This window comes from Macrobrachium nipponense, chromosome 2 (assembly GCF_015104395.2).
Source record: "Macrobrachium nipponense isolate FS-2020 chromosome 2, ASM1510439v2, whole genome shotgun sequence".
Classification (NCBI taxonomy): domain Eukaryota; kingdom Metazoa; phylum Arthropoda; class Malacostraca; order Decapoda; family Palaemonidae; genus Macrobrachium; species Macrobrachium nipponense.
Window position 1 is genome coordinate 119,465,408 of NC_087201.1, and position 15,414 is coordinate 119,480,821.

Here is a 15,414-nt window from a genome sequence, read left to right on the forward strand (position 1 = left end):
TTGGCAGATAAAACCTTACATCTTTAAATTTGATCCCATATAAGATTTATTTTTAAAATATAAATTCCCATTTAAATGTTTTAATTACTGCCTTAGTCCCTAATGCTATTCAAATGCTAATATGTATCATCTCCAAAAGTACTGAAGATAAAAAAAAAAATTATTTTGGCAGATAAAACCTTACATATTTAAATTTCATCCCATATAAGATTTTTTTTTTAAATAGCATAAAATCACATTTAAATGATGTTTTCATTACTGCATTATAATTTTTGCCACGGCCTGGATCTAACGTTACTCAAATGCTAATATGTATCTACAAAAGTAACTCTGCCTTCCATCAAAATTCTGACATACACCAGGATGTCATTAGCTGCAGTGCCAGAAAGGGTTCCTACATTCTTGCTACTAGTATTCTGAATTCAATTACACTACATAAAAGCTTCTCTTTTCAGACAAGCAGCTGCTTCAAGTTTGATATTTCACAAACTCGGCCTATCACCTCATAGCAGGAAGTCCTCTACCACTGCCTCATTATCCTGTTCATCAGAGAATTCACCAGATGAACAACGTCATAAAACAGATCTTCTGACAACAATCATGAGTAATTGGAACAGAATCACTGGGGGGTGGTGAGAAAAAAGATAGAAAAGAAGCCTCTATAAATCCTGCTTGCTAAATTACAGGCTCTCTCTAGCAAAAAGTTCAACAGGGCATCATGGGAGACAAAGTCCCACTCATAGTGGATGAATCTGACTTCATGGTATTTTCAGAATTACTGGAACCATGGCTGCAACTGCAATGCAAAGAACAAGATGAGGGCAACCTAGGCTGGGGGAGGAGCACCCGAAGTATTTGTACCACATATCATTGCAACAGGTACAATCCTTTATATTACATTTTGTTTCTGGAAGAAAGCTTGCCTTGACTGGTATTCAAGTAAGGTCCACATGAGGTGACCTGTAATGGCTAGAGCATAGAAGTAGAATACTGTTAAAGCTACAGGACTACAACAGCAAATCTGTGGGAATGTTAACAGGAGGCAGTGATACAGGCAGAGCTCAACAGCAGCAGAAACAATATTAGCAGAAGGAATAGCAGCACCTACACCATGAATAATATGCAAAGCAAAAATAACCAGCTCAGTTACCTTAGAAAGAGTAGCATAACAATAACAAATGTTGAACAAACAGCTGTAAAACAGTGGGATAACTGCAAGCATAGATGGCACAGCTGAATGAACAGCAACAGTATGTATGGAAGTCAACCATGAATAGACTGTACTGCAAATAACAGTAACAGCAAGCACAACAGGAGCAACCATCGGTACAGCAGGGGAAGCAGCAGAGCAGGCACAACTGGAGAAACTGGTACAGTTCAGGAAATGATTATCCCCAAAACAACCAAAAAAAGATGGAAATATGTTGCCAGCAAACTGTGCAAAAAGTGTCTGACATCAATGCGTCAATCATTCAAAAAATCATTCAAAAAATATGTATAAGCTTAGAAGTAAGAGAAGTAGCAGAAACTCTCTCATTCAACCTCTTCCTTTACATTTTCCTTTTCATTGCTCCTTTCTAAAACTAAATTAGTATTAAATATGCTACAAAACACAATTTTACTATCCTTCAGCCTGGATTTCACAGTCTCATTATGATGTACTCTTACTACAGATCGTATCACTTTTCCTCTTATACAATGTCTATAACTACACCTGGAGTGACAGTAATGATACATATTCATATTTAAGAGTTCTCTATCTTCTAAAGAACAGCCTTCTTAAGGATGGCACTTCAAAGTCAGGGCATCAATACATAGCTCAGGAAATCTAGGAAACCTAGTAATTTACTATGATGCCACTTCACTCTTTGAAGACATTTTACAAACCAACATAACCTCTTAACATCTAATGTGGCCAATCTATTAACTTTTGATAAGGTTTGTGTTCTAAACTACAACTGCTCTAAAAGAAATAATAAAAAAAAAGACACTAACCTCTGTTTTCAGCTGTTCTGGTGCATCCACATTTAATCTACGAAGAAATGAGGGGAAAAAGTTTCGAAGTACAACCTCTGGATTTGAAGTAAATGCTGTAGTCTGAAATAGTTTACAAATACATGGTAAATATCTTCATACCTTTGAAGTCACAAATAGTCTTAAAAATAGAAATTTCAAAATTTTCATGGTTCATATATTACCTATTATTCCCTTTACATTAAAAGTGTCTTCTCCTCTTCCTTCATCCCAACCACATCCATAAAGGGTCCAGCTGCCCTTGAATGTTCAACGCCAGCAAACTTTCTATTGAAAGCAACCTCATCCACTTAACCATTCTCCAAATTCTTCCTCGCTATATCATGCCATCTAATCCTGTGCTGCCTCATGACCTTTGCACCTAATAGGTTTCACCCAAGCCATCTTCACTCCTTTCTCCTCTCTTATCCTTCCACATGCCCATACCATGTCAACCTTAACTTGGTAATATCAGTAATCTTTACCACCCTAGCACTTTTCCTAATTAATTTTTTATGCCTCCTAAACAACAAAATCTTTAAAATCCATCTCAGCATCCCCATTTCTATTCACACCAGCTTCCTTGCCTCCTTTCTTCCTTCCTAAAATTCATGTTTCTGAACCATAAGCCATCAATGGTCTGATAAGAGCACAAATGATCTTTATTTTTAGTTTATTTGGCATTTTTTTGTCACACTACTCCCACCACCTCCCTCCATTTCTCCCTTAACATTACCAACCAATTAAAGATATTCCTGCCATTCTCTTATCCTTCTTTACAATTCTTCTTCATTCTATAATAATCATAACATTTGCATTTAACTTTTACCATAAATTTTCATTCCAATTCCCTTCACTCAATACGTACATTCATAGCCAGTACAAACAAAAATGGACTAAGTACCAACCCCAGGTGTAAACCAATTCTAAGTTCAAGCATTTCTGTTTTACCAAAGAAAGTTATTCCTGATGCAACCAACCTTACTAACTTTTCTGGAATTTTCCTTTCTTAACGGCAAAAACAGTACTACATCCCTTGGTATTCTATACTCTGCCTTTTCTAGGGCTATAAATGCACAGTAGAATTTCCAACTACCTTCAGCCTCATTTCCTGTAACCCTCTTAATAAAAAAGAAGCATCAACTGTACCTTCCTTGTAATGAAACCTTGCCACTGTTCACCAATCTCCACAATTGCTCATAATCTCTTATCAAGTATTCTTCTTGCAACCTTCAACAAATGTTCTCTTAGTCTGAGCTCTCTCTATTTACCACTCAAAATATCTCCCTTCCATTTAAACAATTTGCCATCAGACATTTTTCACTGCTATTTGGCATTACTTCCTCTTCCCATATTGCCATTAGCAGTTCCAGTATCTATGCTTTCCCCCTCTATACCAAGTACCTTCAGCACTGCAATTTGCACATTTGATAGACCTGGTGCTTTGCCATTCTTAATTTTATATAGAGTATTGTTTTCTTCCATGGATTTTATCTCTATTAGGGGCCACTCCACTCCAAAACTCCTCTAAACACACTCTTTCATTTTCTTTTTAAAATATACCTATGATAAAGACTATCTTCTTTTCATGTCATCACCCTTAATGCAAGATGGTTCCATCTCTCATCTTTGATGACACCTCACTGACTTGATCCAATGTAGAATCATTCACAGACTAACATTTTTAAAAGGCTTTTTCGTTAACAGTGCCATAAAAGCAATGAATAAAATTGTCCATGAACCAATCTAAACATTCTTTTATACCAATAACATTTCTAGGTAGTATGTTTATTTACACATAAAACTGTTGAAAACAGTCCATAACTCACTTGGACATATCCTGAATAATTCATAGACGTTTTTTGCAATTCTTTTTATAATTTGTGATTCGGTGTCATACAAGCAATGAATAAACATGTCAATTAACCAATTTTAAAATTTTTTTAGCATCATCGCTTCAGGATGTTTAGAAATAAAACAATTGAAAACTGTAAATAACTAAAATTCGATAATTCCTTGAAAGTCGCCAGTTGGTGCACCCTTAAAAACATTAAGCAATGCAAGATTATAAAAATGCTTAAAAACCAATTACCTTGACTTTTGGATATAAAGCAAAGAGCTGTCTTTGTACTGGTTTTGCCAAAGAACCAGAGGAACACCAAGTGAAATCAAGAATTGAGAAAAACTCCCGAACTCCCAGAACATCAGCATATTCTTCTGTGCCACCACCACCTCCACCGCTAAAAACATCGCAGCCATAATCAACTACATATGCTGAATAGTTCTTCAAGCCAATAAGGGGTACCATGAGCTCCATCCATACTGCAATGAGATTAATCTGTATGAAAAACTCTGAGGACATGCAAAATAATAGAGATAAAATATGATATTGTTATGATACAATAAAGTTTGTTCATACTTACCTGGCAGATATATATATAGCTGTATTTTCTGAAGTCCGACAGAAATTCAAAAACTTCCGGCACACACAGTGGTCGGCCAGGTGGTTAGTACCCATTACCGCCGCTGGGAGGCGGGTATCAGGAACCATTCCCATTTTCTATTCATAATTTTTATTTCCACTGTCCCCTGAGGGGAGGTGGGTGGGTACTTAATTATATATATCTGCCAGGTAAGTATGAACAAACTTTATTGTATCATAACAATATCATTTTGTTCATGAAACTTACCTGTCAGATATATATATAGCTGAATCCCACCGTTGGAGGTGGGAAGGGACAGAATAGAAGGATTTTGGGAAACAAATGCATGCAGATGATTTACATCTTGGTTCCACCTGTTAGCATTGCTGGCTTCGTGGTTATTGCCACGTAAGTCTGCTTGTGCTACTAGAGTTGCCAGCGAGGTAGAGACCTATATAGCTGGTGCACTCCAGATGATCTGTCAACAGGGGCGAGACCACGACGTGACTAGACCATATTGACCATACCATGAGGGCTAAGAAGTAAAATAAATATATATATAAAAATATATATCACCACCTGACCAACCTAGCCAAAGTTAAGGTGTGTTAACTAAGGCTTAAGAGTTAAGAAGTCACCGTTGTCGGCGACTCAACTACTAAATTAAGAGCTCTTCCTAACCATTTTCTACAGGATAGGATAGAGGTACTACTTGCCCCCAAGATTGTGTCTGCAGACACGTATGGCCCTAGCGAGCAGCAGATCTCATATGCCATCTTCACATCTCGCAGGGAGTGTGAATTGAACACAGAGTTGCTTCGCTAAAACATGGTACTCAGGATGTTGCTGAGTGCCATGCTCTGTTGAAATGCTTCCGAGCCGCGCCCTCACCTCGTGAGCATTCAAATCAAAAGATTTCAAATCTTTGTGCCAACACAATGAAGGAGCTTTTTTGAAAGAACTCCTTAACAATAAAGCCAGGGTGTTCTTCGATATGGGCAAGTCTGGTCTTTTCGGAACACTGCAGATTGTCCGTACGACTTCGACTTTCTTGAGTTTTATGTAGATAAAACTTGAGAGACCTGACAGGGCACAGGACTCTCTCTGGCTCCTGCCCAATAACTTGTGCCATCCTTGATTCCAAGCTCCTGGCCCAAGAACAAGACGGGTTTCCATTCTTAGGCCACAACGGAAGGCTTAGAGAACGCACCGCCTTGTGTTCTCTAATGCCAAAACTTCTGACGATGGCTGAAAACCTCACTAACCCTCTTTGTCGGTATCTATGTGGTTAGAAAAAGGCCTTCCTGATCACGTGCAAGAAGTTAACAGGTAGGAGATGTTCGAATGCTTTGACATCAAGAACTTCAGACTATGTCTAAGTTCCATATTGAAAGCTTCGATCTGGACATGCACAGTCAGTCAGTCTGTACTAAAGTCAGGTGACCGACCAGTTGACCAGTCAGACGCATCAAGGACAGCAAGGCTGTACCCTGAAGACCATAAGGCACTATTCTTCGCTGAAGGATGAGTGTCTGGACTGCCTGGGCGATTCAAGCTAAGCAAACCTTGGGGTATGAACGCAACCCAACGTCGTAGCGAATCAACTCCTGAGCCACTCCTGACTCGAGCTTCTGGTGCCAGGAGAAAGGAGCGAGGAGCAAAAAGGCGATTCAGTCCCGAAGGACGAATGCCTGACAGTCCAACCTGGTCTCAATGTTCAACGATCATCGGGGGTGTGTAAACGCAACCGACTTCGTCAACAAGAAACTCAGGGCTACTATTGTGTCTCCTGATCTCGCACGAGTGTCTGACTCCGAGAAAACAGGTGAGACAAAAAGTAGATGGTGAGCGAGTTTCGAGATTCCACAGAACTCAAAGATTGTGAAGGGCTTTGTTGTTTGACAGAAGCAAATCTCTGAGCCAAAGGCCGTCAACAACATATTTGCGTATTCTTTAATAGTTGTGACTGCCAGCTTATCCCATTCTTCAAACGGAAAGGGAAGACGGCAATCTTATGCAGTCAACATCTCGATAGTCTGAACGTAGTCAGACTCAGAGCGGAGAGGTTATAGGTACCTTTCGTGTTAAAGTAGACCGACTCTCTCGGAAAAGGTCCTTGGAAGGACGTGACCTCTGTGAATCTAGGATCTTGAAGGCCAACATGGGGCGATTAGCGTCATTGTCGCTCCCTGTGATGGTATAAATCATCTTATTACATTTCCTAAGCGTTTGAAAAAGGGGAAAAGAGACTAAACATCCATCCCTGTTCAATATCATAGCGAAGAGATGTATGAAAGGACGTCCCTAAAGTCTCCATAACTCTCAACATACTTCTAAAGAAAGATTCCACTCGGAAGTCAGTAGTTGCTGCCGTCGATCGAGACGATTCGTACGGACTTTTGCAATCCTGTAACGAACCTCTAGAGGATCGTTACATTCTACGCCTGTTGTTATAATAGGCTCTTTCTCGTAAACCCGAACAGGGACCGAGAGAAGATACTTCCTAAGATATGAGAGAGCTGTGGAAGATCAGAGTTGGATGTGGACCACTGGTTCCAAAAACTCGTTTCCAGGACTGGAGGGACGACAGAATTGCTTCCACTTCTTTCAGATTATGATCCAGGACATCTGAAACCCTCTCCAGATGTCCGGCACCTTCTTTCTATCACCTCAAGTGATACTTAACGCACCGAGAGATGTTCAGAATCATTCCTAGATCTTTAATAAAATTTCAGTTTCCCGGTAGGAAAAAAACTGTAGAGGTCTGAATTGCAGTCTATTCAGGGAAACAAACTTCTTTAGGAAGGAAATGGTCCCCAGCAAGCTCATCCATTCCCTCACACAGTATGTTTACTTCCCTAAACATAAAAAGGCTGCGCTTTGCCTAAGCAGGAGAGCATATAATAGTGAAATGTTGCGGTAGACTCGTAGTCCTATACCGTGCGGTAACGAGCACCGAAAGGAGTAAGAGATATCTCTGAGAACATAGTAAGGCAAAACGAATGCAATGTTTATTCATTCATGTAAGAAATCCCCTCAATCTAAGGCTAAAGTCCGTGATTGTAGGGCAGAGATACAGTTAGTCAGTCAATCCCGCAGGAGAGAGAGAGAGACGTAACTGCCAGCACAGAGATACGGTTAGTCAGTCAATCCCGCAGGAGAGAGAGACGTAACCTAGCGCGCATGACAGGCAACGAGCTGGTACTGCCTCGTTTGGACTGGCGGAGAGGACAGTGACAGCAGCAGCTTACGATCGTCGTCTCTTAACTTTATGCCTGGGTTGCCAGCTACCCTATTCTAAGACGAAGAAATAGGTCCGTAATTTTTAGCATAAAGAGACTCTCAAGCTGGTATATTTAAGCGAAACAGAAAACGCTAAATATATAGATGCGTTTGTGTCGTCATAACACTACCATACAACGGTAAAAGATAAATCGGAAACTCCTGGAAGGCTGCAGGGAGTAACGATTAAATGTCCTTAAATTAATAGACAATAGACCTCTCGGTTGCCATCCGAAGAGGTAACTACAGCAAGCGTATATGACTTGAACCAACCAGTAGTAAAATAACGCAAGGCAAAATATGATATTATATTGCAATAAAGTTTTTTCATACTACCTGGCAGACATATATACTATAGCTGAATTCGGAAATACAGCTACATACATATCTGACAGGCAAGTTTCATAAACAAAACTCAAGAGAATTGAAGCGGACAGCTCAAGCTTCTTATGTTATTGGACATAATCGTTCATTGACGTAGTCTACAAGTCTATTTTCTTGTACGAGTCTGCGAATGATGAATGAGAGCTCTTCCGAATCTTGTCAATAAGAGCTTATCCGCTTACGCAATATAAAGTTAATGAGAAGTTTGTCAATGAGAACTAACCCATTTACGGGACAAAGAGATAATTTGTCAATGAGGGGATACCCACTTACTTGAGAAAAACGATAGTATATTGTCAATGGGGGAAATTCACTGAATTGACAAAACGTAATCCAGGAAGTCGAGCATTTTATTTTCGATTCCGTCTCAAACGAGGAAGGGGCAAGAATCCTGTTAAGAGACGGCTTACGACAGGTAGAACGACGATGTTCAATTCGGCAGCGTAGTCCCGACTAGGAACTAACAAAATCTATCATCTGAAAAGCCCTTTCAGATGGGCTAAAAAGCTTGCAAAATTATCCTGGGAAGAGGAAGAAAACTCTCCAACCAGCTTCCTCTCCCGTATCAAAATTTATTGGCAGTATGGCAAAGGAAGTCCTGTCTTGCGCTTTCCTCCTTTTGATGAGTGCCTTTGCAAGAATCCTACTGAACGTTGCCGGAGAGTCCTGAACGTGCAGGACGTCGAGCTTTTACATAACCCATCCGAGCTGCCTTAACCGCAAAGTCTTGACTGCGGTAGAGCAAAAGAGATCTTTCCTTGAGCTTTCCATAACTCCATCCAATCCTGGACTTTACGAAAAGCAATATTACTGACAGAGACCTCTATAATTCACGAAACCCGTGGTCTTGCTGGGTTTCGAAAACGAAGTTGCCTTTTCACTTTAAGCTTCCTCCGAAGCACTGCTTACTTCACATTCTTCGCAGGCGATGTAGAAGGGATCACCGAAGTTAGGTAAAAAATCTTTAGGCCCAAATCAGCTTGAAGACTTCAAAGAAACGTTCAGCCAGCGCGCTCGGCGTCCACTGGCTAGCAGCGAGCACGCTCGGCGTCCACTGGCGAGCAGGCGAGGAGTTGGCAGCGCGGCACTCTCGGCGCGCCGCTCGCTAGCTCTGTATCCACTTTGGCGTGCGCTTCGGCCTCCATTCGGCGTCTACTGGTGCGCGCTTGGCGTGCACCCGCGCGCGCCTGGCGTCCATCCGAACGTCCCGTCCAAGCCGAGCGTCAAAAAAAAAAAAGCGTGCAGAAAAGCGTCACGCTCCTGACAGGCGTCAATGCAAGCGAAACTGCCTTCAGGGAAGAGCATTAGACATCTCGGAGAGAAAACCGACTGCACGAAGCAGTCTCAGGTGAAGGGTTGATCGTGTGAGAATACGCGGGGCGAGGGAACGCCTTCTTATTCTCACAGCAACAAAGCTAGGACGTCCGCGCTCAAAAGCGTCCTGCTAATATGACTTGCTTTCCCTTTTCTCGGTGGAAAGACGTACACGAGTTCAGGCGACGTTCGCCTTCTTACTTCTCACTGCAACGCATGACGAGAGAGAGAGAGAGGACGTGAAACGTCCTCTTCTATAAAGCTTCTATTTAGAGGGCGCGAGTCCTTCCGAAAGCTCCAAACCCTGCGCAGGGAGGACGCTTCGGAGGACGAGAAGCAATCCTTCAGGATTCGTTGCACGCACTTTGGCAGCCTGGGAGTAACTTCAGGTCTGCCGAAGGCACGTCAGATCGGTGGGAGTTCCTCGTAACCCTCCTTCGGCTTTCGACATGCTCTCTCCCTGTTCCTGGGAGTCAAGCAGAGGTCCCGGCCTAGAGGCGAAATAAGGCCGATCTGACGCACCCTCCACTACACAAGGGGCACTGTCACTGCACTTAGCCACTTCACTTTTGCTCTCCAAAGCCAGCACTTTCGATTCTAAGTTACGAATCGATAGAGTATCAGAGAAAGGTCAATACCCTCTACAGAAACTGTTTAGGGCCCGAAGGCAACATTACAGGGTTAGGAGTAACAACTACAGAAGTAGCACTCTTCACCACAATGATAGGAGAGCGAGCACCTTAGATTCCAAGATACAGATGGAATCTATAACGTAAAGGGCATTACCTCACGAGACATATTTATAGCCCGTAGGCCATACTACAGGGTTAGGCAAAATAAAGTCTACAGGTAGGTTAGCCTACCCTGACTTTGTTTACTGATTAATTGCGTACATACGAATCATACGTCTTCCTTACGGAATTAGACAAAGTCTCACACTCCTTACATGACAAATCTCAACAAAGAAGCAAGACACATAGCCCTCGTGCATATCGAGTGCGGAACTACCGAAGCTTTCGGTAGCCACACCCTATCTTAGCAGACAACACCCTCTGAAACTAGCCTAACTAGATTCAGATATACAAAAATGAATCATATTCAAAACAATTTAAGATAGCGTATGCCTAGCCACAAATCCAAGTCAATAAATCAAAAGACAATTAGGATATTCAGCGGCCATGAAGTTTCCAAAATCCTAAGACGGAGGTACTGAAAACAGGTGTTTCCAGCACCGGCGACAGAAAAATTATGAATAGAAAATGGGAATGGTTCCTGATACCCGCCTCCCAGCGGCGGGAATGGGTACTAACCACCTGGCCGACCACTGTGTGTGCCGGAAGTTTTTGAATTTCTGTCGGACTTCAGAAAATACAGCTATATATATATCTGACAGGTAAGTTTCATGAACAAAACAGCATTTACAAACTGAGTACCATTCAGTTTACTTTAATATAAAAACACCTGTATTGTTACAAAAAATTTCAGCATTTTAAAATGACATTTTTATAAAATAAAATAAAATTTTACATATACTTGACTAGTAATTACATAGCTAAGAGTTTCTAGTATCGGCAGCCAAGTTTGAAATTCACAGTAGCCATTCTTTTGTTTTGATTGCACGTAACCAGTCCCACCCACTTTCAGGAAGAAGAGGAACAACTGAGCCAGGTATTTCAATTTGTTTATGACCTAAAATCCATATGCGGGGGAGGAGGGAGGGCTATAAATCTGTAATTACAGCAGTACCTCAGACTTTGAACTTAATTCATTCCAGACGGCTGTTCGAAATATGAAACAGATATCCCCAAAAGAAATAAGGGAATCAGGATAATTCGTTCCAACCAACCCAAAAAGTCCCACTTTTCACATTTTTGTCTATCAATAATGTGTTCAAAAGTTAATAAAAATGACAAATTTTCTAAGACAATTTGTATTTTTCATAGCTACAAATCTGAGGTCTTAACAATAGGCGTCGTTCTGTTGCAAGAGAGAACATCCTTCTTGGGAGGGTTTTTCGCCTCTTCCCGATGCTTCGTCTCCTGCAGTATTCAACCCCCATAGTATTGTTGTTTCTGTGTCTCCTTCCTTTTCTTCCACTGATTCGTCGCTGGAAGTATCGGGAGGCCACCAGGCTGATGTTTGTAATGTCGCCCCTTCTTCTTTAGGAATTAATTTGATTCCCGAGAAGGGGGAGGCTTTTTCATCATTCTCTTTTCTTCCAGAGTCGGAGGCGTCCAAAATGGCGGCGATTTGGAAGCCACTCGGGCTAGGGGTCCCCCGTCCTTGGAGGGGTTGGTAGCGCATTTTATGGAGGCTCACACACCCCCTCCCAGGGCTGGCCAGGCCATCCCCCCTCCTCCTGGCCTCGTCTTTGTGGGTAGCTGAGGTTGGCCATCTTGTATTGCTCCACCAGTGACTGCTGCCACTTCTTAGAGTCGGAGAGACGCCGTGGTGTCAGCCCAGTTGATGATGTCACGGGATATGTCTTTGTGTATTCCTCCGCCAGTGGCGTTTGATTCCCCCTCGCACCGAAGGGAAGCTGTGACGTCACTCCCATCAATGACGTCTGTCCCAGTCGTCACCTATGCTCTGCCTCTCTCGGCCGTGACATCATCCCTGCTGCCCAGTTCGCTACATCTCCCTTCCATGTCATCGGAGCCTTCTCTGGCGCATCAGTCTGAGGTTATATGCCAGGCAGTGCTTCAGAGGTTGGACTCTGTTTTGGATGTCAAGTTGGCTGGCTTATTTGTTGGGAGGACTGGTAGGAAACGTGTTGCTTTGTCCCCGCCTCCTGCAAAGAGATCGCATAAGAAACCAGTGCTGTCTCCTCTCCCTCTTCCCCCTCTACACCCCGTCGGCGTATCAAGCGCTGGAAGGCTAAGGACTTTGCCCTTTTTTTGCCTACGAGGGAGGAACAATGCGGACGTGTTTGCAACCTCCCCTGCCCGTGCACATGATGTAAGTGCTCCTTCTTCTCCAAGGCCTATTCGTCGGCATAAGGATCTCAAAGCGCCTGTCAAGAGGTCGAAGGTAGCGAACGTGGAGTTGGTGCAGCAGGAGTGTTTGCCTGCCTCTCTCACTGTGCTTCCAAGAGTTCGACTCTCGGGGATTCTCCTTCGATCTCGTGTGTTCGGGATTCCCCTCCATCTTACGTTCGTACATCTGCCACGCCCGTGCCCAGTCACGGACATGTTAACAAGTCATCTGTTGTGGTAAGTGATGTTCCTAGTGTTATAGTGGGTTCGTCTCGGTAGCCGACGCATGGACCCAGCCCAGACAGGTTAGTTGGAGCTTCAGGCTGTTAAGCTGCTAACCCTTCCGTTAATTTTAGGGGGGAAGGTGCCTTGAGGAGCCTACACATCCTTCTCCTCGTCGGTCTCCATTCCGGAGCAGGAGGAGAGAGACACACAAGAGATGATTTGGGATCCAGAGTAGCTCCCACTAAGGCTTCGAAGCAAGAAGGAGTGTAAGATGACCGAGCCTGAGTCCTACTTTCCAAATTGTTAAATCCACGAATGAGATCAACAACTTACGGAAAGGAAGACTCAGGCTCAGTCATCTTACACTCCTTCTTGCTTGGAAGCCTTAGTGGGAGCTACTCAGGATACCAAATCATCTCTTCAGCTTCCTTGTCGGGGCATGTTCAGTCGGTCTTGCAGAAGGTTAACGCCTCTGTATCATGAGCTCTGCTTTTTTCATGTCCAGCCATCTTAACCCAGACAACATTCGCCTGAAGCTGGGACTGACTTTATATGAATTAGAATTTTTAAAATTTTGTTTCCATGTATGAATTACGAACTGTTTGGTGAAAATGGAGCATGGCCAGCTGGGATGGCCATGCTATAGGCAAAGGTTGATAACAAACTAAGTTTTATCCACATTTTACAAGGATAATCAAAGGAATCGACAGTGTGTGTCTATGTCAGAGAGAGAGAGAGAGAGAGGAGAGAGTAAGAAGAGAGAGAGAGGAGAGGAAGAGAGAGAGAGAGAGAGAAAGTGAGAGAGAGAGAGAAGAGGAGAAATGATTGTTTGACTTTGTTTTACACTTGGATATTAAATGGCAGGAGGGAGAGAGAGCGAAAGAATGATTGTTGATCAATGTTTACACTTGGATATTAAATGGGCAGGAGAGAGAGAGAGAGAGCAGAAAGAGAGAGGACGAGAGAGAGAGAGAGAGAGAGAGAGAGAGAGAGAGAGAGATTATGAATGGTGACATGTTTACACTTGGATATTAAGTGCAGGAAAGAGATTAATTATGCAGCTATGCCACATCACATCAACTTACTGTTGGCAAATGGCAGAATTTAAAATAAACATGATGATTTTGCACAGAAATGACTAATAAGTAAAGAATGCAAGAAAAGGAAAGAGAGATTAAATAACTTTTCACAAGGAAGTCGTTTAAACAAACAATGAAGGCACGCGGAAGCTGAACACGGCACCAGTGTGTTTATTATGGAGTTGAGTTACTTTTACAGTGGTAAAAGATCGTAAAAAGCAATTGTCACTAGATAAGTATTTTACCATAACTAAAAGAAGTGATTTGGGCAACTTGAGTGTATGTAAAAGAAACGGGCAAATAATTATCCCAGCTCAGCTGGGAAGTCAGTAGGAAGCAGACCCTCATCTTCCCTCTCCTCTCCTCTCTATCGTCTCACTCAGCACACTGACCACTGGCTCAAGTACAAATTTTTTTCTTTGTTATTAATATTACTGTATTGCATTTGATTGTTTTCATGTTTTATCATTATGTTGAATTTATTGTGAAATAAAATTTTATTTTTTTTATGTGAATTTGTACTACTTTCACGTACATATTATAGTAAAGATTTTACAACCTCTTCTTCTCTTCTCAACAATATCACAACACATGATAACCTAAACTCATTTATTCATTATTCCTCTAAAATATAAACGCTCTCTCCATCTCAAGTTAGCTGTGCATCACAGCAATGACGAATGATTTCGTTAAACATTTATGCTAAATTCCATTGTGAAAAGGTTTGTTCTTTCATTTACTAATTTGCTGATTATGGTTAAACTATACCCATCTCCTTGGCACACTGAACATCGGCTCAGTTAAGACTTTTTTATTCGTTTCTGTATTGCATTTGATTGTTTTCATATTTTATCATTGTTAAATTTATAGTGAAAATCCAATTTTTTACGTGAATTGTTATTTCTTTTACATACATGTAGTAATATTTTAACTCTCTCTTCTCCTCTCCTCAACATATCAATGCTCCCTCATTCAGTCTCATAGCTGCAATTGACATCACAGTGGTGACGTATGATTTTGTACATCTTTTATGTTAAATTTTATATTGAAATGCTTTATTCTTTTATTTCTTTTGTCATTAAACTATACGTATATTGTAAATGGAAAACACGTTAATAAGTTTTTCTTGCGGGACGCAGCAAGCTGTCAAACATAAGTATAAACAAGATAATCGGTCAGTTCGAAGTACGAGCATTTGTTCAACAAACAATACAAAATTTTCTCAAAAATTTCTTTCAAAAAACGGAATGTTAAGTATAAGAAACATTCGACAAACGAGGTACCACTGTTCTCGGTGAGTAGTACAGTGGTACCTCGAGATACGAAATTAATCTGTTCCGAGGCAGCCTTCGTATCATGAGTTTTACGTATCTTGAACCGCATATTACATGTAAAATGCCTAATCCATTCCAAGCCCTACAAAAACACCCCAGTAAATTATATTTCCAGGCCTAAAACACATGTTCTAGGGTTACGACGCCGATCCGATGGAAGAAATATGACTCCAAAAAGGCAAAATACTGTGCATACTCGAGTAATACTCAACTGCATGTAATGTTCAACCCCATTTTTACTGCATATATTAGGACTTTAGCATATGTCCCTTAGCAATAAGCCTAGCCTATGTTAGCGGTTGCTACTGTAGCCTAGTCTATGATTCTGACATCTAAACCAAAGAAGCTAAAAGCTTAGATATGCCAATAAAATGTATAAATAATC

The 15,414-nt window shown here is 41.6% G+C and overlaps 1 protein-coding gene and 1 pseudogene across 1 annotated transcript in view; one reads left to right on the forward strand and one right to left on the reverse strand.

Moving 5' to 3' along the window:
* Window positions 1-15,414, forward strand: part of LOC135221288 (transmembrane protein 214-like) — a 324,587-nt pseudogene that overhangs the window by 213,734 nt on the left and 95,439 nt on the right.
* Window positions 1-15,414, reverse strand: part of LOC135221583 (transmembrane protein 214-B-like) — a 125,121-nt gene that overhangs the window by 57,044 nt on the left and 52,663 nt on the right. Inside the window, exons 4-5 of the mRNA XM_064259272.1 lie at window positions 4,106-4,335; window positions 1,996-2,097 (exon numbers count right to left, since the gene is read on the reverse strand). Coding sequence (XP_064115342.1) covers window positions 1,996-2,097; window positions 4,106-4,335 — 332 coding nt within the window. The remainder of the gene's footprint in view (window positions 1-1,995; window positions 2,098-4,105; window positions 4,336-15,414) is intronic.